The 22,501-nt window shown below is 25.9% G+C and overlaps 2 protein-coding genes across 2 annotated transcripts in view; one reads left to right on the top strand and one right to left on the bottom strand.

Moving 5' to 3' along the window:
- LOC117170076 (ATP-binding cassette sub-family D member 3) overlaps positions 1 to 10,665 on the bottom strand; it is a 46,483-nt gene extending 35,818 nt beyond the window's left edge. Inside the window, exons 1-3 of the mRNA XM_033356599.1 lie at positions 10,025 to 10,665; positions 9,820 to 9,862; positions 1,864 to 2,087 (exon numbers count right to left, since the gene is read on the bottom strand). Of these exons, the coding sequence (XP_033212490.1) occupies positions 1,864 to 2,087; positions 9,820 to 9,862; positions 10,025 to 10,140 (383 nt within the window). The 5' untranslated portion in view covers positions 10,141 to 10,665. The remainder of the gene's footprint in view (positions 1 to 1,863; positions 2,088 to 9,819; positions 9,863 to 10,024) is intronic.
- A 2,447-nt stretch (positions 10,666 to 13,112) lies between these two features.
- Positions 13,113 to 22,501, top strand: part of LOC117168791 (serine/threonine-protein kinase PINK1, mitochondrial) — a 28,308-nt gene continuing 18,919 nt past the window's right edge. Inside the window, exon 1 of the mRNA XM_033354596.1 lies at positions 13,113 to 13,479. Coding sequence (XP_033210487.1) covers positions 13,359 to 13,479 — 121 coding nt within the window. The 5' untranslated portion in view covers positions 13,113 to 13,358. The remainder of the gene's footprint in view (positions 13,480 to 22,501) is intronic.

Genomic DNA, 22,501 nt, shown 5'->3' with positions numbered 1-22,501 from the left:
AATTAAAAAAATTAATTTAAAAAAAACGAATATTCAGCAAAATAGTTAGATTTTAAACAAAAGAGATGCACCATCTTAAAAAAAAATTAAGTTTCAACAACATAGTTAAACTTTCAACCAAACAGATGAATTTTCAATTAAAAATACAAATCTTCAGCAAAAAAATTATTTTTTAACAAAGTGGTTCAACTAAATTTTTCAAACAAAATTCTTGAATCCTCAAGCACTTACAACCCTATAGTTCCGTTTTTATCCAAGAAAGCTGAAATCTCTACTAAAACAATTGAATTTCCAATAAAAAAAAGACGAATGTTTTACAAAATTTTTGAATTTTCAACAAAACAGTAATGTTTTTATTCAAGAAAGATTCCATTTTTACTAAAATAGATGATGTTTTAAATGGAAGACAAATGTTCAAACAAATTTTGTTTTCATCCAAAAAAAGATTTCAATTTATTTTTCAACCCCAAATATGAATTTTAAGCAAACACTAAATTTTCTAAGAAAATAGTTACATTTTCAACCCAAAAAGACGAATTTGCAAGAAAAATTTAATCTTCAACAACAAAGATTGATTTTTTAACAAAATTGTTGAATTTTTAACCAAATACTTGCATTTTTATCCTAAGACAGATCAAACTTCTGCTAAAGCAGGTAAATTTTTAAATCAAGAAGTCAAATTTTCAAAAAAAAAAAGAATTCAATTTTCATCCAAAAAATATTTCAACTGACTTTTCATCATCAAAATATGAATGTAAAACAGAAAACTAAGTTTTAAAAGTAAACACTTTAAGTTTCAGCCGAAAAAGAAGAATTTGCAACAAAACAATTGATTTTCTAACCAAAATCATGACTTTAAAAAAAAATTGGTTAAATTTTCAACCTAACAGTTTCCTTTTTATCTAAGAAAGGTGAAATTTCTACTAAAACATATGAATTTTAAATAAAAAGTAATTTGTCAAGGATATAGTCGAATTTTGAACAAAACAGTTGAAATTTAAACCAAGAAGGATGACATTTGAGTAAAATTGTTGAACTTTATACCAAAAAGTTGCATTTTCTACAAATTTCTACTAAAACAGTCGAATTTTCAGGTCAAAAAGATAATTTATCACAAAGATTGTTGAATTTTATAACAAAAAAGATATCAGTTGACTTTTCAACACCAAAATATGAATTTTAAACAAAAAGTAAATTTGCAATCAAAAGGGATGACTTTTTAACAAAATTGTTGAATTTTGAACCAAACAGTTAGCTTTTTATCCACGAAAGATGCAATTTTTATTAAAACAAAATTTTTTTGTTGATTAAAGAAAAAATTTTTTTAAAATTGTATTTTCATCCAAAAAAGATTCCAGTTGAAAATTTCAAACACCAAAATATGAATTTTAAACTAAAAGTCAATTTTGTACAAAAATAGTTAAAATTTCACAGCAAAAAGACGAATTTTCATAAAAAAGTTTATCCTCAACCAAAAAGGATGACTTTTTAACAAACTTGTGGAATTTTCAAACAAATATTAAAATTTACAACTATAAATATAATCTTCAGGTAAAATCGAATATAAAAAATATAAATATAAGACAAATAAATTACTGACACGAATATTATATCAGGTTTACCGCAAATCATTTTATATGAATAATAACAAAACAATTTCAAATTAAAATAAAAAATTTTACTCTCTTTGAAAGTTATAGGTTCTAGAAATTCCCTGACTTTTGGAAGATTCTTTTCAAAATCCATGACTTTTCCTTGAGCAAGAAAAGTCTCTGACTTGTCCCTGATTTTCCGATTCCTCATGATTTTCACTTATTTGAATCTTTCAATTTTATTGAATTTAGTTTTAATCTATGATTTTACCAGTTACTAATCCTGTTTAATATTTTCGATATTCCGATAAGATCCATCAAGTTACAACAGGTTATTGGCCCAAACTTCGTAAGTTGTGATCGAAAATTGAAATTTTGATACTTGGAAGCTCCAAGTGAAAGCCTTATTAGTAAAGAACGACACTTGGAAGTAGGTGAAAAAGCTAGACCAGCTTTGGTGGAAGATATCGTAGAATCTGAATGGGCAGCAAGAGCCTGGGATGTTGCCGACAGAAAGGCTCACTCTTATTTGATTTTAGCCATCAATCCATCAGAGCTCAAATAGGTAAAAGGGTGCAACACTGCGAAAAAAGTCTGGGAAAAATTGCACAACATTTATTAGTTTAAAGGGTCAGCAAGAAAAGCAACTCTTCTGAAGAAGTTGAGTCTACACAAGATGACGGAAGGTGGTGATGTCAGAGAGGACATGCGAGATTTTTTTGACGCAATGGACAAGCTTCAAGAAATCGAGGTAAATATCAACGAAGACTAACTAATATTCATGTTACTACACAGCTTAACATCAAGCTTTGAAAACTTTCGATGTGTAATAGAATCGCGTGCTGATCTTCCTGAGTCGGATATCAAAATGATGTCACCTCTTATGCAATGATAGCAAGTAGTAGCAAAAGTGAAAACACTTAGAAATTCAGGAAGAAGGGGACACAGCAAGACCACGGCAATAAAAAAAAAACTAGTACTTTCCGTTCAAGTGTCATATGTGTACAACGATCAAATACAATACGTGCAATGTTGGCATAGCTCTTCAAGAAGAGCATTTAGAATTCGTTAACAGTGCTGAAATACCCTTGAAAGAAGCCCTCAGTGGAAGGGAAGCTTAAGAATGGATAAGTGCAATACAAGATGAATTTGAAGCTCTTATCAAGAACGGCGCGTGGGTGATACCTGATCAAACGGAACAGCGAAGTGTAATAGGATGCAGATTTATACTCAGAAACAAGTTTAATGATGAAGGAATTCTAGAACGAAGAAAAGCCTGGCTGCTTGCAAAGGGTTGAAAATAAAAGTCTCTCGCTGTTGAAAACGACATGGTCGTTCATTAATTAGATGTCACTATGGCATTTGTGAACGGAAAATTAGACGAAGATATGTACATGGATGTGTCCAATTAGCTTCAAAAATGCTAGTGAAATTCCAAAGTCTTTAATTACAGACACGTGTGTCTACATTGGCAACTGATAAGCCAAATTGATCATAGTCGCAACGTATGTTGATGATATTTGAATTATCTCAACCGACCTTGATTGGATCTCCGAAGTTAAGCAACTCTTATTTAAAAATAAAAAATGCAGGTAAGTTGAAATCTTGCCTGGAAATAGAATTTCGCCAAAATGATGGATTCATGAAGATCTCGAAAAGTGGATACGCGGAAGACATTTTAAGATTTGTTCTGATGTATTTGGGCGTTTGAACTCGGCTGGATATTGCATTTTCAGTCAACTTTCTAAACTAGTTCAACACCTGTCATCGCAAACTGCAATGAATTGTAGCTAAAAAAAAGTCTACGTTATCAACAACCAAATACATAGAATTGACTAAAGCCGCAAAAGAAGCAAAATATTTAATTAGTAATGAAATCGAACCAAAGTCGAGAGCTTCCTGGACAAAATTATGCCGTATATCTGTATGTTTTGTTTTTGAAGCATAAGATAATATTCTTCAAAAACAAAACATACATATATACGGCATAATTTCGTCCAGGAAGCTCTCGACTTTGGTTCGGTTTCATTACATCATCAACAGTCCGCCGAAATAATGTCTTATATATTTACTAAGGGAATACCTGGACTTAATCATCAGAAGTGTATTTTACAATTTTAGAATGAAAATTGTAAAATAGAGAATTGAAAACCCATACGCTTGAGGGGAAGTATTGAATTTAGTTCTACAAAAGCAATCTACAGTCTTGATTTGCTAATGACAACATCTGAATTATAGTTCATTCTGAAAAATTGTCAATTGTCCATTTTGTAATCAAAAATCAAGTAACGGAACACTTTTTCATACAGTCATGTTACTTACATTCTGTTTTTTTGGCGCCTAAAGTTTAATTCTTATAAACTTTCTGTACAATTTCAGCGAGTTATTTGTTTCATTTTCGAAATCACAAAAAATGACGTAAATTAAAGAAGCCCCCCCCCCCACCCTCCCGCCAACAACGAGCTGTTACGTAATTTAAATACTGTCCCTAAAAGAATTCAGGATGAATTTAAATTGAGTGAATTCAGAAGAATTAAAGCCTATTCAAAAGAATTCCATGAACAATTTTTTTTAATTCCAAAAAATTTCAAAATGAATTCAGAATAAATTAATAAGCATTCAGAGTGAATTCTAAATCAATTCTTTTGTTTATATCATTGTATCCTTTTTCACTTCAGGAAAATTGTGTTCCCATCTTTATTTAAACAAATGAAGAACACGTCACGAGATTTATGAAGGGCCTCTCAAATGAGTTGAAAAAAGTTTATAAAATCCAAAAAATCCCTTTGATTTCAGTAAAATTGAAGTGAATAAAGAAAAATTCAAGAGACTGATGAAATTCATAAAAAATTGAAAGAATATAATTTAAAATTTTTTTACAAATCTAAGAAAGAAAATGAGATAATAATTGGAAATAATGTAAAAGAATTCAGGATAAATTAATAAGAATTCAGGGTGAATTTCAAATTAATTTAAATTACTTTAGAAAAATGAAAATATCCAAAATATTCAACTGATCCGTTACAAAAATTTGTAAACAAAATTTTTCAAATATTAAAAGAAGCTTTTATTAATATATGCTGAATAGAAACTATATCAACAGAATTTAAATGAATTCAAAATCAAATTTAAAAAACCTACGGATTTGATCAAATCCGAGCGAATTTAGAGAAATTTTAGGAAAATAAAATGAATTCGGCCATATTTATAAAAGTGTATGTTGAATTTTAAATTTAGAACAATTTAAGTGAATTCCAAAGAATTAAAAATAACTCAGCGAGAATTTAAAATAAATTCAAATGAGGTAAGAAAATAAAAAAATACTAAACAGTTTTCAGTGAAATTGGAGTGAATTTAGAAGAATTCAAGACTGATAAAATTCATACGAATTTGAAAAAATATAATTGAATACAATTTAAAATAACAAACAAGAAATTTTAATTTAATTGCGTAAAATAATAGTGAACAGAATTCAGGGCAAATTCATCAAGATTTCAGTGAATTAATTTTTTTTTTTTGAACCAACAAATTCAATCAGGTTTAAAATAACTAAAAAAATCAAGTGAATTGAAAACAATTCAGAAGAATTCAGGTGAACTCACCCAATTCGGTGTAAAATTAACAAATTCAAAAAATTTCGAAAGAATTGAAAAATATTCAGGATAAGTTATTGAAAATAAAGGACAAACTACAAATGCATTCAATTAATTGGAGCAAAAATGAAAAAAATGAATAAAACTAATTTTTTTTAATCACAAAATTTCCAATAAAATGGTCATGAACATACTTCAGAAGGATTACAACAGAATTTAAAATTCCACTCCAAACTGCTCGAAAGAAAGTGAAATAATTCAGGATAAATGAATAAGAATTAAGGGTGAATTTTAAATGAATTCAAATGATTTTAGAAAAACTAAGATATTCAAAATATTCCCCTGATGAAATTCATACAAATTCAAATTAAATTTTTAAAAATTCAAGTGAATTGAAAGCAATTCAAAAGAATTCAGGAGAAAATGACTTTGATTAAATTTATAAGCATTTGAAGAAATTAAAAAATGTAAGTGAATTTAAAAAATTTAAGAAAAAAGCAATATCAACAGAATTTAAATGAATTGAAAAAAAACTTTAATAAAAAAAAAGGAATTAAATAAGATTTGAGTGAATTCAGAGAAATTCAAAGGAAATTAGAATATTCGATGAAATTCCTACTACTAATAAAATATAATCTTCTAGTCACCATAGGTCAAGAGTTATGACCATTTTTAAGAAACATAATTTTTTTTAGCTATTTTGAGCTATTTGTAACCGAAAAAGTTGGTTCAAAACTGCTCGTTTCATACATGTCCTGCAGAAAAACGTTAAGAAAATAAATAACAGTAAATAAAGTTTGCATAAAATAAAAAATGTTTTTTCTTTTGTAGATGACGAATTATGACCATAAAACTTTGAACTATTCCGTTCGGAAGGCTCTGTATTATAAGTACACTTTTTTCTCCTTTTTTTAAATATAAATTGTTCAAACGTTGTTTTAATAATAGGCTTCACACTATCAACTGTGTGCACATTTTATACATTTACTTTGAGAACATTACCTCCAGACTATCTGTTGTTGAAAGTAATTAATGGCAAAATATTGATAAACTAATCATAGCAGAGGAAGCAATTATTGTTAATTGTTGGTAATAAAAGAATATATAAACGAATTAATTACGTAATAATGCAAGTGATGAAAGAATTAATTTAATAAATGCTTGATTCATTTGTTTACATATTCTTTTATTATCAACAATTAACAATAATTGTTTTCTCTGCGATGATTACATTATCAATTTTTGGTATTCCTAACATTAAATAACACAACGTTATGAAACTAACCCCTTCAACAACAATTTTTATGCAAAATAAATAAAAAATCAGTAATTTTATACATTTTTTATTGATTTACTTTCGAAATCAGGTATTCTGGAAGACAGTGTGAAGCGTATTACTTAAATAATGGTTGAAAAATGGATTGTTTTTTTTTTTTAACAAAAAAGGAAACAAAAATATGTACTTGTAATTAACTACAAATGAATATATGCCTTCCGAAAAAAACTCGTGACCTATAAAAGCTAAATCATTTTATTTTTTATTTTAGGCTAAATTTAGTCCTTTATCATTTATTCTCTCAACGTTTTTCTGTAGGAGAAAACAAACTGTTTAGGTTATACACAGTTCGAAACAGAAAAAAAAATGTTTTTATTTAAGAGTCGTAACTCTTGACCTATGGAGACTAGAATATTATATTTTATTGGGATTCACGCATAATTTCTTGTCCTGCAACTTTTTATCTTGAATCACTTATGTCGTCAAAAGTAATCAACTTTGGGTGGCCATAACTATGACCTATCGGGGCTATGCCATTACATTTTTTTAGACTTCATCGAAATTGCATCTACACTTTTTTTGTAAAATAACAGGTTCCAAAGTACAGATACAAACTCCAGAATTGGAATTTTCTCCCTTCTTTTTATCAATAAAATCCAGGTTCTTTGATGGATTGACACAAAATCATACACATTCAAAGTAAAAAGAATCAAGTGCACTGATAACAATTAAAAAAAATTAAGGAAAAAATGTAAATTAAAAATATTTATCAGAATCTTACAGAATAAAAAAAATCAGGATAAATTAGTAATGATTCAGGGTTAATTCTAAATGAATTGAAAACAAATTAGAAAACTCAAAATATTCCTCCGATTTAATTAAAATTGGAGTGCATTTAGAAGAATTTAAGATGCTTTGATGAAATTCATACAAATGTGAAAGAATAAATTTGAATGTAATTTTTAAAATCTAAAAATTTGCATTGAATTGCGCACAATGCAAGTGAATAAAATTCAGGCCGAATTCAACAGAATTTAGGTGAATTAAAAAAAATGAAATTAAAAAAAAAACGAATTCAATCAAATATGGGTGCATTTTTTAACAATCATAAACATTCAAGAAGAATTAAAAAACACACAAGTGAATTGAAAACAATTAAAAAAATTTCAAGTGAACTCAACAAAATCCAGGGTATTTTTTGAAAAAATGAAGAGAATTTCAAACAATTAACAAAATATTTCAGGATAAATGAATATAAGAATTCAGGGTGAATTCGAAATTAATTCAAAGGAATTGAGACCAATTTAATAAATTCAAATATTCCAACTGATTTCAGTAAAATTTGAAGGAATTTAGAAGAATTCAAGAGATTTTAATGAAATTAAAAGAATTTGAAAGAATATTTATATATAATATAATATCGAACAAAGTTTCAAAAATCAAAAAATTTCCATCGAATTCCGTAAAATGGGAGTGAACTAAATTTAGGACGAATTTAACAGAATTTAAATCAATTTAAAAAATTTTTTAATTTAAAGAATTGAATAAATATCGAGAGAATTTCGATAAATTTAAGGGGAATGATCAGAAATTAACGAAATCCATTAAAATTCAAGGTGAATTAAACGAAAATTAAAAATTGCAATTGAAAGAATTCAAGTGAATTTAAAAGAATACAGGTAGGGTTAAAAAAATTAAGAGAATTTCATATAATTCAAAAGAATGTAAAAGAATTCAGGATGAATTAAAAATGAATTCAAATGGTTTTATAAAAGTTAAATTATCCAAAATATATAAATGATTTATTAAAATATACTAAAAAGAAACAATATCAAGAGAATTTAAATGAATGGAAAAAAATAATAAAAAATAAATCAACGAAATTAATAACATTCGAGTGAATTTAGATAAATTAAACGAAAATGAGAAGAATTCGATAAAATTCATCAATATTTAAGGTAAATTTTAAAAAAATCAAGAGAATTCCAAAGAATTAAAAATAATTCAGATGCAATTCATAAGAATTTTAAAGAATATATATTGAATATAATATTGAGCACAGTTTTAAAAATCAAACCATTTCCATTAAATTTAGTAAAATGGGAGTGAACCAAATGTAGGGTGAATTTAACAGTATGCAAGAAATTAAAATTTTTTTTAACCAACGAATTAAATCAATTTTGAGAGAATTTCGAGAAATTTATAGGAAATCAGAAGAATTGGATGAAATTAATAAAAATTCAAGGTGAATTAAAAGAAAATTAAGAATTTCAATTGAAATAAATGCCAATTCAAAACAATTCAAAAGAATCAAATGAATTGAAAAAAATTCATAGTTAAAAAAATTCTAGAGAATATCAAACAATTAAAAAGAATTTAAAAGAATTTAAAATAAACTAATAAGAATTCCGAGTGAATTTCAAACTAATTCAAATGATTTCAGAAAAATTATATTATCCAAAATATTCCATTGATTTCAGTAAAAAAAATTGTTTAACAGACATTTTTCATAACAAGATTTTATTAAAATATAATAAAAAGAAACAATAGTAAGAGGATGAATTTAGAGAAATAAAAAATAAAATGAGAATAATTCGATGAAATTCTTAAAAGTTCAAGGTGAATTAAAAATAAAATATTGAAAAAATCAGGAAAATGAGCAGAATTTGATCAAATTCATCAAAATTCAAGGCTAATTGAAAAAAAAAATCAGAATTTCCATTGAAGGAAGTGGTAAAAACAATTCAGAATAATTAAAGTGGATTTAAAAGAATCCAGCAAGAGTTAATAAATTTCAAGAAATGTAAACAAATTTTAAAAAACGGTCATTAAAATATAATAAAAAAGAAACAATATCAACAGTATTTCAATGAATGGAAAAAAATCATTTTAAAAAATCAACAAATTAAATAAAATCCGAGTGAATTTAGAGAAACTTAACGAAAATGAGAACTTTATGACATTTATAAAAATTCAAGGCGAATTAAAAAAAATCGAAGTGAATTGAAAACGATTCCATAAAATTCAGGGTGCATTAATAAAAATGCAGGATAACTTAATAAGATTTATTATAAAATGCGAAAAAAAATCAACAGAATTTAAATGAATGGAAACAAAATAAATCATCAACGAATTAAATAAAATTCAAGTAAATTGAGAGAAATTCCTAAAAATTCAAGGTGAATTAAAAACAATTTTTAAAAAATGCAGGGTAAATTAAAAAAATAATCTTTATTTGTATTTATTGACAGAAGTTACTAAAGAGATCTTTTTATCTTAAAAAGTGATATAGGAAAACAAAGCGAGTAGCGCAGTGACTGTCTGGTTTTTAAATATAATTTTTAATAATTATTCATACCTCTTTGATGACATAGTGGATGTCGTTGGCAGGCCAGGCATTTCTGCAAAGACATAATCAAAGGCGAATTCGTAAAGTGAGGAAAATGCAGATTACGTCGGAGAATGATTGTGACATGCGAGTGCTTTGCAAGGACTTTAATTACCAGTTTCGTTATGAGAGGAGATTTCAGTGGAATTAGCACTGACAGTTGTGAAATACATACTTGGATTTGACGAATCGTTTTTTGCTCCTTCTTTTCAAGAACCAGATCAATGCTGTGACAGTCAGAGCACCAGCAGCGGTCCTTTTGTCGACAAATTTGCTAAGTGTTGGCGCCATCCTTTCTATTGTTCTTCGATTTCACCACGTTCTTTCGCTAGGTTCAAGTGTTATGAGACTTTGGAGCAGAGCACATAAAGAGGTGGAGGTGGAAACTTCCTCCTTTGCCTCGCCAATCAGCTGCATCAGCTGCTGTCAAGCTGAGTCAGCTGTCAGACTGTCTGTGAGGCGAGACTTTGTCCGGACGACAACGAAAAACCTAACCTGGACGATCCATTATTTTATCACTTCATTATAGTTCAATCCCGTAATTACAGCGAACAGTACCCGCACCTTTGTCCGAAAAAACAGATATATAGATTATTAAATACCCCCTCTCTCAATTAAAAAAAACTGGAATTTTCCATGATTGGTTGTATTTAGGATAAAATTGATTCTGCGGAAACATTAATTTTTTTTTGCTCAACGGGGCAAATATAAGTGGAAAGTCTTTATTTTTAACCTGGAATATCTTTCTGTGTAAATAAGAAATAATTGTTTACTAAAGATATACAAAACCGCCAGCGGTGTGCACGCGGCTGTCCAAATAAGTTTTAGGTTAGGTTTCCGGTGTTCCTAAATGTCCCTAGATACATAGTTCCTTTTGTTTTAATTGGCAGCACTTTTTCACCCCAGATAAGTTAAACTAATATTTAAAAGTTGAAAAAACTTGTAAAAGATTATTAAAGTTTATGAGATTTCAAGATAAGAAAAATTAATAAAGCATTACATAGCACGTGATGTAATTTTCGCAGATCGAAATAGTTTATTGTTGGCTGCATTGTTCATTCGAAAATTCGTGGGATTCCCCGGCTAAGAATTCAAAATTGAAAAATTTATTTATTGTTCTTTAAATTTAACTAGCATCATCAATAATACTTTTTAATGCAAAATGAAAATTCGAACAAGATTAATGCTTAACCAGGAAGGTTAATTTATTTTCTGCCAAAAAAGACGAATTTTTGAAAAAATAGTTACATTTTCATGTATAATGATGAATTTTAAATTATGATAGTTCAAACCTAAAATAAAACAATAATTTTCAACTAAACAATTGCATTTTAATGCTTGTATATTCGTAATGCAAAAATATGCTTTCAATGGATGGGTGGGGGGGGGGGGGGTCAAGCATAGCGGAAATCGTACTTACGTAATACTTGAACGGCCCCTATTAGTTTAATTGTTTATAAGGTTATATAAATAAACTTTTTCTTGGTTTCTTAACCAATTTCAGAAATATTTTTAAGAATTACAAATTTGTCGACAAAGTACTTGGAAAATTTATAAAAAGTATTTTATAAAATTTTACTTAATTTCAGATAAAAATATTTCACAAAATTTTTCAAAATTAACCAAATTTTCCTAAAATCCTCCAGATTAGTTTTGAACAATTTTGGAAATCTTTTGAAATGTGTTAAAATATTTTTAAATATTCTCTTAAAATTCATTTGAAGTTTTCGCAGAAATCTTAGGAAATTTGTTTTCTTATCTTAAAACCTTTCAAGATCCTGCAAAAGCTTCAAACTCTTATTTCGAAGTCTTTATAAATGAAGATTTTGTTTTTAGTTTTTTGATAGATCTTTATATTTTAAATTATTCTTGAAATTGTTTCTAAACTTCAAAACATGTTTCAAAATGATTATGGGTTTTCCTCAAATGTTTAAAAAATCTTTTTCAATAAAACAAATGACCTTAAAATATTCCAGATTTTTTTATGTTTAGAAATATTTTAAAATTTTTGAAATATTTGTAAATTTGCTTAAAAAATTAATTTTTCAAAATAAAAAATCGTTTGAATAAATTCATTCATTCAATAAATTGAAAACAAAATTTAGATTTTGGAAGGTTAAAAGATAATAGAAATAGTTAATATTACTGGGAAAATTAAGAATTTCATTTTATGTGAATAATTAATTTTTGATAAAACCTTAACTGTTTTCGAAAAAATCCGTTTTTTCCATTGAAAATTCATGTACTTTTTTTAACTCGTCTTTTTTGGTAGAATATTATTCTTTTTGTTTGTGAATTCCTGTATTTGGTTAAAATGATTTATTATGTTCAAAATTCGTTTTTTTTTGTTTGGTTGAAAATAAATTTTTACTTAAAAATTAATTTCTTTCATCGAATATTGAACTATTATGTTAAAAAAACGTTTGTTTTTTTACGGAAAATTAGATTTTTTGAGGCTGAATAAATAACTATTCCATTCTTTTAAATGTATCTTTTTTACATGAAAATTAAAGTATTGTGTTGAAAAAAGTTTGTTTTTGTTAAAAAAATTTTTTACTGTAAATGTAACTATACAATTTTTGGTTGAAAAGTTATCTATTTTTTTGAAAGTACGTTTTATTTTATAGAAAATTCATTTTGTTTGGTTGAAAATTAAAATACTATTTCGTTGAAACTTCGTTATTCCTTTTTTGTATAAAATTCCTTTTTTACTGAAAATTGATCATTGTTAGTTGTAAATTAATTTCTTATTTTGAAAATTCAACTATTTTGTTAAGAAATCTATTCTTTTATATGAAAATTTAAATGTTCCATTTTTGGTTGACTTCTTTTTTTGTTTGAAAATTCATGTATTTTGTACAAATAACCGAGCTAATTAAAAAAAAAATTTATCTAACCTAAATAATCTTATTATTAATAATTAATTAATAAGACAATAATGATTAAACAATAAATCTAAACATTTAAACAAAAAATCAATAATAATCTATTTAATTGTGTCTAATCGATCTAATATAATTTTTGTCTAATTTGAAAATTCATCTTTTTGGTTCAAATTTGAACTATATCATTTTTGGTTCGTAAAGTTATCTTTATTAGTTAAAAATGCCACTATTCAGTGTAAAAAATAGAGACAGTTCTGAAAACAAATTTATCCCGTTTGAATTTTCGCGGAATTGAACCTAGAACAGTAAGTTAGCGCCACCTTGCGACTGGTGTACTCCCCTGAAGGTTTCACCTGCAGCCACTAGAAGCAGCACATCTCAAAGACTGAAAAATCGCGGAATTTCACATTAGGATGGGATGTATTTTGATCTTCAATGTATATCCTGGGGACGTAATGTTGATATAAAATTATCGAAATTTAGTGCGTAGCAGTGTAAGAACAACGAAAGGGAAAAAAAGTGGTAGCGAAAATTGAGATCCTTTTTGCAAATTTGCCTTCTTCGGCGAAGGCACTGCTGTTGGGACCCGGGCTAGCCCGTTGGGCTGTTGTTGCCCCCGAGGAGATGTCGATTCGAACAGCAGCTTATCGTATTGTTCAACATGGTCGGGTTGTCCTACGATCCTTCAGGAATCCCGAAAATTATAGCAGAGGTCAGCTTAACAAGATACACGTCGCACAAGTAGGTTAGTATTATTTATTTTCTTCACAAATTACAGAAGGTCACCCGGTCGACAATTCCGCATTATTTTTGCATCGCAATAACAACCTTGTCAGTATTATTTCAGTTATTTCAACTTAAGCTCTAATTCGAGTAATATAGTCTGGATTTAATTTCAAACATTTTTTGGCCTTGAAGACCACTTCCTTGACAGTTGACGTTATTTTAAAGGTTAGGAAAAGCAGACGTGTTCTTTTTTTTTTTGTTGAAAATTTTTTGAATTTTGTGCAAATCTGAATTTTTATCCATTTTTGCTAGTTTTTAGGAGGGTTGGTTTAATTTTTATGTCTGGTTTATAGAAAATAGAAGGCTACTCCAAAGTATGAGTTGTTTTAGAGAAGTTTGAGGAAAATGATTATTTTTAAATATCTTTGTGATAGATACTTCCTTGTTTGAAAGAATGCCAATTTCGCGGAAATTTGATGCAATACTTTTTCTGTTATATACTTTTTATACAAATAAATTTTATTATAAAATATTGTTTGAGTAAACTACTTTTTATGCAATTCTTATAATAATACTTATTTTAAATACTTACTATTTTTACAGAAACAATGTCTAACAAAAGTAATATCTGTATTATTTTTCAAACTCAAAAAATCGAAAAGCAAACATTGCTCCATTCGTATTAATACATTCCTCGTCAAGTATAATTATAGACAGTATGCAGATATTTTATTGGATGAAATCATTAAGGACCTCTAGCTTATGCTAATTGCATAATTTGTTCTTGAATTTTTCACGGGAACCTTCAATTTAAATTATTATACAAAAATGTTTGTAAAATTCTTGTGAGCATTTAAAAAAATGTCATTTAAAAAAAAAATAATTTTAGGAGAATATTTAATATTCAAATCAAATTACATATTTTAAAAGATATTTAGTAGGATTAGCAGTTTATTAAAAGATTCAAAAATCATTTAAAATTTGCAAAGATTTAAAAATTTGTTTAACAAAATGTAAATTTTTGAAGCTATTGAACCAAACAATTTGAAGGGTTTTAAGGATTTGAAAATCTCTCAAAATAATGCAAAATTTTTTGTAGGATTCCTGGGAAAATTTCAAAATATATTTTATTTTGAAAAAGTAATTGTAGGAAAATAATTAAAAAGGTTTCAAAATATTTCCAAAAAATAATAATATGAAAGGTTTTAAGGTTTTCGCTTTTGATTGCGGGATTTTATTTAAGTTGAGGAAAAGCTCAATTATTTTAAGATATATAGTAGGTGTAGAAGTTTTTAAAAGATTCAAAAATAAATTTAAATTTGAAAAGTTTTCTTAAAATTTAAAAGGAAGTTTAGATTTGTGCAGATTTCGAACAAAAAATTTAGAAGCTTTTTAGGAATTTTGAAACGTTTTGAGACAAAAAATATTACTTAAGATGCCTAGGAAAATTTTTAATTATTTTTTAATTTCTAAAATTTTGTTCAAGAAATAATTTTAAAACATTTCAAAGTAATCGAGAAAAAATCTGGAAGAGTTTTAAGCAATTTTTGTAAATTATTTAGTATTTAAAAAAACTTTAAGCAAACATTTGAATCATAAAAAAAGTTATTTAGAAGTTTTAAACCAATTTCAAAAATAATTTCAGGGTGGCCGGTGGACCGGGAAACCTGGAAAACCGGAAATTTTATGGGACCGGGGAAAACCGTGAAATAACAGTGAATTTATTTTCTAACCGGGATCTGTACTCTAAGTATAGAAATCTGAACAATAATTGATTTGATTAAACAATTCTAGATCCGTTAAAAATTTGAGAATTTCCAGATTGTAACTATTTCAATCCGAAAGTGTTGATAAGAATTTAAATTAATATATCATTTATTCCGATAATTTTATTTTTAAATACAAATTTTGATAATTTATCATAATCTATTTTTAATTCAGAGTTTCAAGTATTCCTTTATATTATTTTTTTTATATTAAATTTATTAATATATTATTTCTATTAATTTTTTCAGCTATTAAAAAATGTAAACGTGCGTTTTACTATTTTCAACTTAAAAATAAATCCATAATAATCCCATTTAATTTGCAATTTCTTAATGTAGAAAAAGAATATTTATTTAATATTTAGCAATATTTCACTGTTCATTTAGGGCGAGTGAATTGAAACCAAATATTTAAAAGAAAACAATTTGAAACTGAATTTTTTTACATAGAATGCTTTGAATCTTTAGATTTTCGAAGAACTTTTGAAAACTTTTAGCGTTACAATTTTAATTGTTCTATTTAAAAAGTGTTTAATTTATAAGTAAAATGGTTAATTTTGATGCATAAATAACAATTGAACACTTATTATTTGTAGAAAAAATTTGACTAATTTTCAGAAATAAATTCCTTAAAATCTTCCGTGTTCTTCTTTGATAATTTTTGAAATCTCTTAAAATCTTCTTAATCTTTCTGTTACAATAATTTTTCAAAGTGAAAAATTATTTTCAATTTTCCTAAAAATCTTAAGAAAACTTTTATTCTTTTGTAGTCTTTCACAAATAATAAATGTTCTATTGTTATTTATAAATTCAAATTTGATTTTTTTTTAATTTGAAGGATTTTATAAAAGTTATAGAAAAAATTCAAAAATGATTGAGATTTTGGAAAAATTTAAAAGCACTTCTAGATTTTTCAAGATTTTGAAATAAAATTTTAAAGCTTTTGAAGGATGCCTAGACTATTTAAAATTAAAAATAATTTAACTTCTAATTTAAAAACTGTTAAGTTAAAAAAATTATATTTCAATTTTTAATGTGTCAACTTAAAATTACTTAGAATAATATAATTTGGAAAACTTTTTAAGTTCATTGCTTGATTCTTTAATTTGGTCTATTGAAAATGTTAACGTGGATTTATATTTTTGGAACTTAATCTGAATCTTTGAACTCTATAATTTATAAAAGTAATAAAACTTTTAAACTTCAATTATAAAAGTCTGGAATTCAAGGGTTCCACTTTAAATGCTTCAATTTGTTGTTTATTGTTTATTACTTTATATGGAAACATTTTTAGAATATAGTTGGATTTTTTAAATTCCATTGGCCGTGAAAAATGTTTGTGAACCGGGAAATGACCGGAAAATTTTTTCTTCGATTAAAACGGCCACCCTGAATTTATAATTTCGAACGGTTTCAAAATTTTCCAGCGACCTAGAAAACCTTGATTTCTCCATGAATTTTTGACGATAACATTGAATTTTATTTATTTTTTGCTTTTGAAGCAGTTTTTTGATTAAAATGCAAAAAGTAATTGAAATCTGTTAACCCGTTATGGAAGAAGCATCTCGTTTAGAACAAATACTACGAAAAGTAATGAACAGACTTTAATATTGTTGATAATTCTATAATTTTTTTATTTCTTTTTTTCCTGCTAAATAAGTCAATGATTTCGATGGATATAAAAAGATTTCACACACAAATATTTAAAAAAGATTTGACAAAGAATTAAAAAGTTTTCAAGGTATTTAAAAAATGCAATAAAGGCGTGTACGATATATTTAAAAGATTTCACAAAAATTTCCCGAAAATTTCGAACATTTCTTATAGATTTCAAGGATTTCAAAGATTTAATAAAGTGAACTTTCAAAATATTTGAAAAATTTTTAAGATTTTAAAAAGGGTCTAGTATACCTGATTTCTAGGATTTCGAAATATTTCCAAGATTTTAAACGATTTCAATTTTTTGTTAGAAGATTTTATAAAGATAATGAATTTTGTTCCTAATAATTTCTGGAGACCCTTAAGATTCATGGGAAAATTTCAAATGATTTTTTAATTTGAAAAATATATTCTAAGAGTAAATGAAAAATTACTTTAAAAACTTTCAAATGATTTACTAAATTTTTAACAAAATCAAATGTACATTTTTAAAGGTTTTTAAATTTTAAATGTAGAAATTTGAGACCTTTAAAAGTTAACGATTTTAAGATTAGGCATTGAGCAAAAAAATGTAGGAATATTATGTTTATGCTAAAAAAATACATGTTTCTTCGATTCAACATTTAAAAAAATATTATCTTGGACCACACATTTTGTTCAGTTTTTTAATTATTATAGTTGCCCAATACTGGAAACTGTAGCTAAAATGAGTCTTTCTAATTTTTCAGCTCTCAGGTAAAGTTTTAATGAAAAATTTAAGTAAAAAACCGAACAAAAGGTATGATAGATTTTTTTTCTTTTTTCGATATTTGCTGAAGTTGAAAAGTATATTTTATGCCTTAAAATAATATTTTTATAACGCATAATTCCATTTTGCGACGACTAATTTCGCATAATAATCTATTTTCTCCGCGCATAATTCAGACATTTTTAATGTAAAAAAATACTGCGATGAAATCATTGTTCAATGTTTGTTCTCATCATATTATAAAATTTTGAAATGAAAAGTGAATATTTTACACTATTCAGCGTTTTAATTATTCAATGAAATTCCGCAAAAAGCAATCGAAGCTATAAAATGCAAGGCACATGAATATTGTTTTACTTAAATTTCTAATTACAAAGCAAAATGTCATCTTTAAATGATCACCATGCTCGTTCAATTATTATCTGCCTTATTGCATTTTTCATGTACTACAAATACAGCACATATACCAATAAGAACCTTAAATTTTTATTATTTATTTAGAAGACTTTAATTTAATTGAAATTCGAAGAGTAATTCAAATCCTTTAGACTTCTAGTATTTCTTATAATCTTTTAGTACTTTCATATTTAAAATGTGGTGAAGAATAATAAAGTATGCATTTATTGTGATATTAAACTTATGAATTATGAAAATTATTTGTTGAAAATCAAACGATTTCAAAATATTTTCAAGAATTTTAAAACATTTCAATGACTTCAAACGGTGTCAAAAGATTTGGCAAACAATTCAGAAAGATTAAAAATATTTCAAAAGATGTAAAGAGATTTCCGAAGATTTTACAAGAGGTCACAAAGATTTTAAAGATTTCAAAGCTTTCAAAATATTTCACAAAGATGTGTATGTACATCAGGTTTCAAACGCTTAACATTTTTTTTAATGTTTAAAAATTATTAGGAAAAATTCCAAATATTTTACAAAGATTTAAAAATATTTGAAAGATTTCAAACGGTTTCAAAATACTTCACAAAGATTCCAATTATTTCACAATTATTTAAAAGTTTTCAAAAAGGTTTTAAGGTTTTAAGGATTTCAAAGATTTCACAAACATATAAATTATTTGACAGAGGCGTACGCATCTGATTTCAAACAGTTTCAAAAGATTTCACAAAGATTAAAAAAAATTTGAATATTTGAATGATTTAGAACGATTTAAATAGTCTTCACAAAGATTTTGGAAAGATTTCAAATATTTAAAAAGTTTTCCTAAAAATTTCTTCGCAGAATTCGCAAAGATTTAAAAAAAATTTCAAAGGAATTGTATATGAAATTTCAAAAGATTTCAGAAGGATTTGAAAATTTTAAAGTGTTTCAAAAGTCTTCACAAAGATTTCTAATTTTTAAAGAGATTTTAAAAGATTAGAGAAAAGTTTCAGGCATTACAAATATTTCAAAAAGTTTGAAAAGATTTTACAAAGGCCATGTACATTAGAATTCAAAGATTTCAGAAAAATTCCCAATATTTAAAAGGATCAAAAAACGATTTCAAAATATTTTACAAAGGTATTGCACATCAGATTTCAAACGAGATTAAATGACTTGACAAAGGCTAAATCAAATCTTTGATTCCAAAGATTTCACAAAGGCACGTACATCAGGTTTCAAACAATTTCAAAATATTTTACAATTATGTAAAAGATTTTAAGATATTTGAAAGATGCAATACCGTTTCAAAAGACTTTTCAAAGATTTAAAAATGATTTTAAAAGGCTTTAGCAGATTTTTGAGGATTTCAAACGATTTCACAGTTATTCCAAAGATTTCAAAATTAATTTCCTAAAATGTGTAACATTTATCAATTTTTAATATTTTAAACGTCAAACTTATTTATGTTATATTTTAAACTTTAAATATTTCTGAAAAGACAGTGATTTCTATAACCAGGATGTCTAGTGACCTTGAAAACCTTAAAATCTCTTTGATTTTTTCACGAAAACCTTGAGTTTTAACTATTCTTTTTTTATTCTTTCTTTTAAAACTGTAATTTTATCGAAATGTGAAGAGTAATTTAAATATTTAGCCTATTATGAAAGAAACATCTTATTTAGAAAAAATCTTGCTGCTGAAAATTTTTGTATTCGTCAAGATATAATTTATCTTTTGCTTATTACATGATAAATAAAGATATTTCAAGGCATTTTTTGTTGAGGTGTTCAACTTAGAAATTATAAAAACTATTAGTTTAAAATTTCGATGTTAATTCAGTTTCAGAATTAGAATAAGCAATGGCCATACAACGGATTTTTCGAGGGGTTGACCACTCGGTTTTTGAGTAAACAGCATATTTCAAAAGGTTACAAAATATTTCTAAAGATTTCAAAATATTTCAAACATTTCAAAATATTTTTAATATGTTTAACATTTCATAAAGATTTCACGGGTGTTAACGATTTAAAAAAGGCGCGCACGCCAGATTTCAATCAAGATTTCACAGCAATTTCACAAACATTTTAAAACTTTAAAGATTTAAAGGATTTCAAAGATTTGAAAAGGGGTACAGCACGCCAAATTTCTAAGATTTGAAAAATTTGAAACATTTCACAAAGATTTTAAAAGCTACAAATAGTTCGAAGATTTTAAAAAAGGTATATTAAACCACATTTGTAAGATTTGAAAACATTTTAAAGATTTTAAACAATTTCAAATTTTTTTAGGAGATATCAAAAGATTTTAACTAAGATTTGTAATAATTTAAACGATTCCAATGATTTCACAAGGATTTCGCTAATATTTCTAACATTGCACAAAGATTTTAAAACTTTCAAAAGATTTCAAAACATTTCAAACATTTTAAACAACTTCAAAATTTGCTAGTAGATGTCAAAAGATTTCACAGAAGTTTCAAAGATTTAATAAAATATTCATAAAGATTTCAAAACAGTACGCGAATTTCAAAGATTTCAACAAGGGTTGCAGTACACCAGATTTCAAGGATTTCAAACCATTTTAAAGATTTTAAACGATTTAAAAATGTTTGACAAGATTTCAAACGATTACAAAAGATTTCTCAAATATTTAAAAGAATTCTGAAGGATTTCAAAAAATTTCAAGAATTTTAGATTCCAACCAGATTTCAAATATTTCAAAAAATTTTAAAGATTTTTAATGATTTCAAGAGGTTTCAACAAATTTGAAAATATTTTAATCATTTCAAACGAACAGAAAAGATTTCACGAACAAAGATTAAAGAAACATTTCAAAAATATTTCAAAGATTTTATGAAGATTTAAAAATATTGCACAAAGTTTTCGTGCATATCAAAGCTTTCAATGACTAAAAAGATTTCAAGAAGGTTACAACATATTTCAAAGTTTTAAAAACATTTCAAATATTTTAAACGATATCAAAATTTTTTACAAGATTTCAAAAAATTTAACAAAGATTACAAATATTCCAGTGCTTTTAAACGATTACAACAAATTTCATAAAGATTTCACAAATATTTCAAATATTCCAGTGATTTCAAACGAATACAAAAGACTTAGAGAATATTTCACAATTTCTTTAAAGAATTCATAAGGATTTCAAGAATTTCAAAACATTTCAAAGATTTTAAGCGATTTCAAAAGGTTTCAACACATTTGAGAAGATTTCAAAAGACTTCAATGATTCTAAACAAACACAAATGATTTCGCAAACAAAGATTAAAGAAAGATTTAACAAAGATTTCAAGCATTTTAAAGATTTTACAAAAGCTTTGAAAAATGCCAAATGATTTCACCGAAATTTCAAGCTTTCACTAAGGTTTGTAATACGATTTCACAAAGATTTCAATGATTTGAAACACATTAAAAAGGTTTTAAAATATTCCTAAAGATTTCACAAAGACGGCTCATGTTCGCAAAAAATTAAGCATTTGTTTATTTACGATTTGGCTTTCTTTAGAAATTTTTGGCCCAAAAAAAATGAAATGGCTTATTTTTTACATGTATGACAAAAATTGGATGACAATTATTGGCAAAAAATGTAGTAATTCAGGATTTTACAAAAAATTTATGAAACGATCCTTCTGTTAAATGATTAGGTATCTTTAACATTTCATAAAGATTTCACGGATGTTAACGATTTAAAAAAAGCGTGCACGCCAGATTTAAATAAATATTTTACAGCATTTTCACAAATATTTTATAACTTTTAAGATTTAAAGAATTTCACAGATTTGGAAAAGGGCACAGGACACCAGATTTCAAAGATTTGAAAAATTTGAAACGATTTCAGGAGGTTTTAAAACATCTTAGAAGATTTCAAAATATTTCAAATAATTCAATGACTTAACGAATACAAAAGATTTTCCAAACAAAGATTCACTAAGATTATTAAATATTTCACAAAGATTTCAAGTATTTCAAACATTAAAAAAGTCGTGTACACTAGATCAAAAAGTTTTCACAAAAATCTCCAAAGAATTCGAAAATTTCATAAAGATTTGGAAAATTTCACAAAGATTTCGAACATTTTACAATGATTTTAAAACTTACAAAAGAGTTTAAAGATTTTAACAATGGTATATTAAACCACATTTCTAATATTTCAAAACATTTCAAAGTTTTTAAACAATTTCAAAAATTTTTAGGGCATATCAAAAGATTTGACTAAGATTTCTAATAGTTTAAATAATTTGAACGAATTCACGAAGATTTCAAAAGATTTCGCAAAGATTTTAAAAAGATTTCGAACATTTCGCTAAGATTTCGAACATTACACAAAGAGTTTAAAACTTTCAAAATAATTTAAAGATTTCAAAACATTTTAAAGATTCATAAAACATTCATGAAGGATTCAAAACAATACGAGAATTTCAAAGATTTCAACAAGGGTGCTGTACATCAGATTTCAAGGATTTCAAACCA

This window comes from Belonocnema kinseyi, chromosome 3, assembly GCF_010883055.1.
Source record: "Belonocnema kinseyi isolate 2016_QV_RU_SX_M_011 chromosome 3, B_treatae_v1, whole genome shotgun sequence".
NCBI classification, from domain to species: Eukaryota; Metazoa; Arthropoda; class Insecta; order Hymenoptera; family Cynipidae; genus Belonocnema; species Belonocnema kinseyi.
This window is presented reverse-complemented; position numbering and strand designations above follow the sequence as displayed.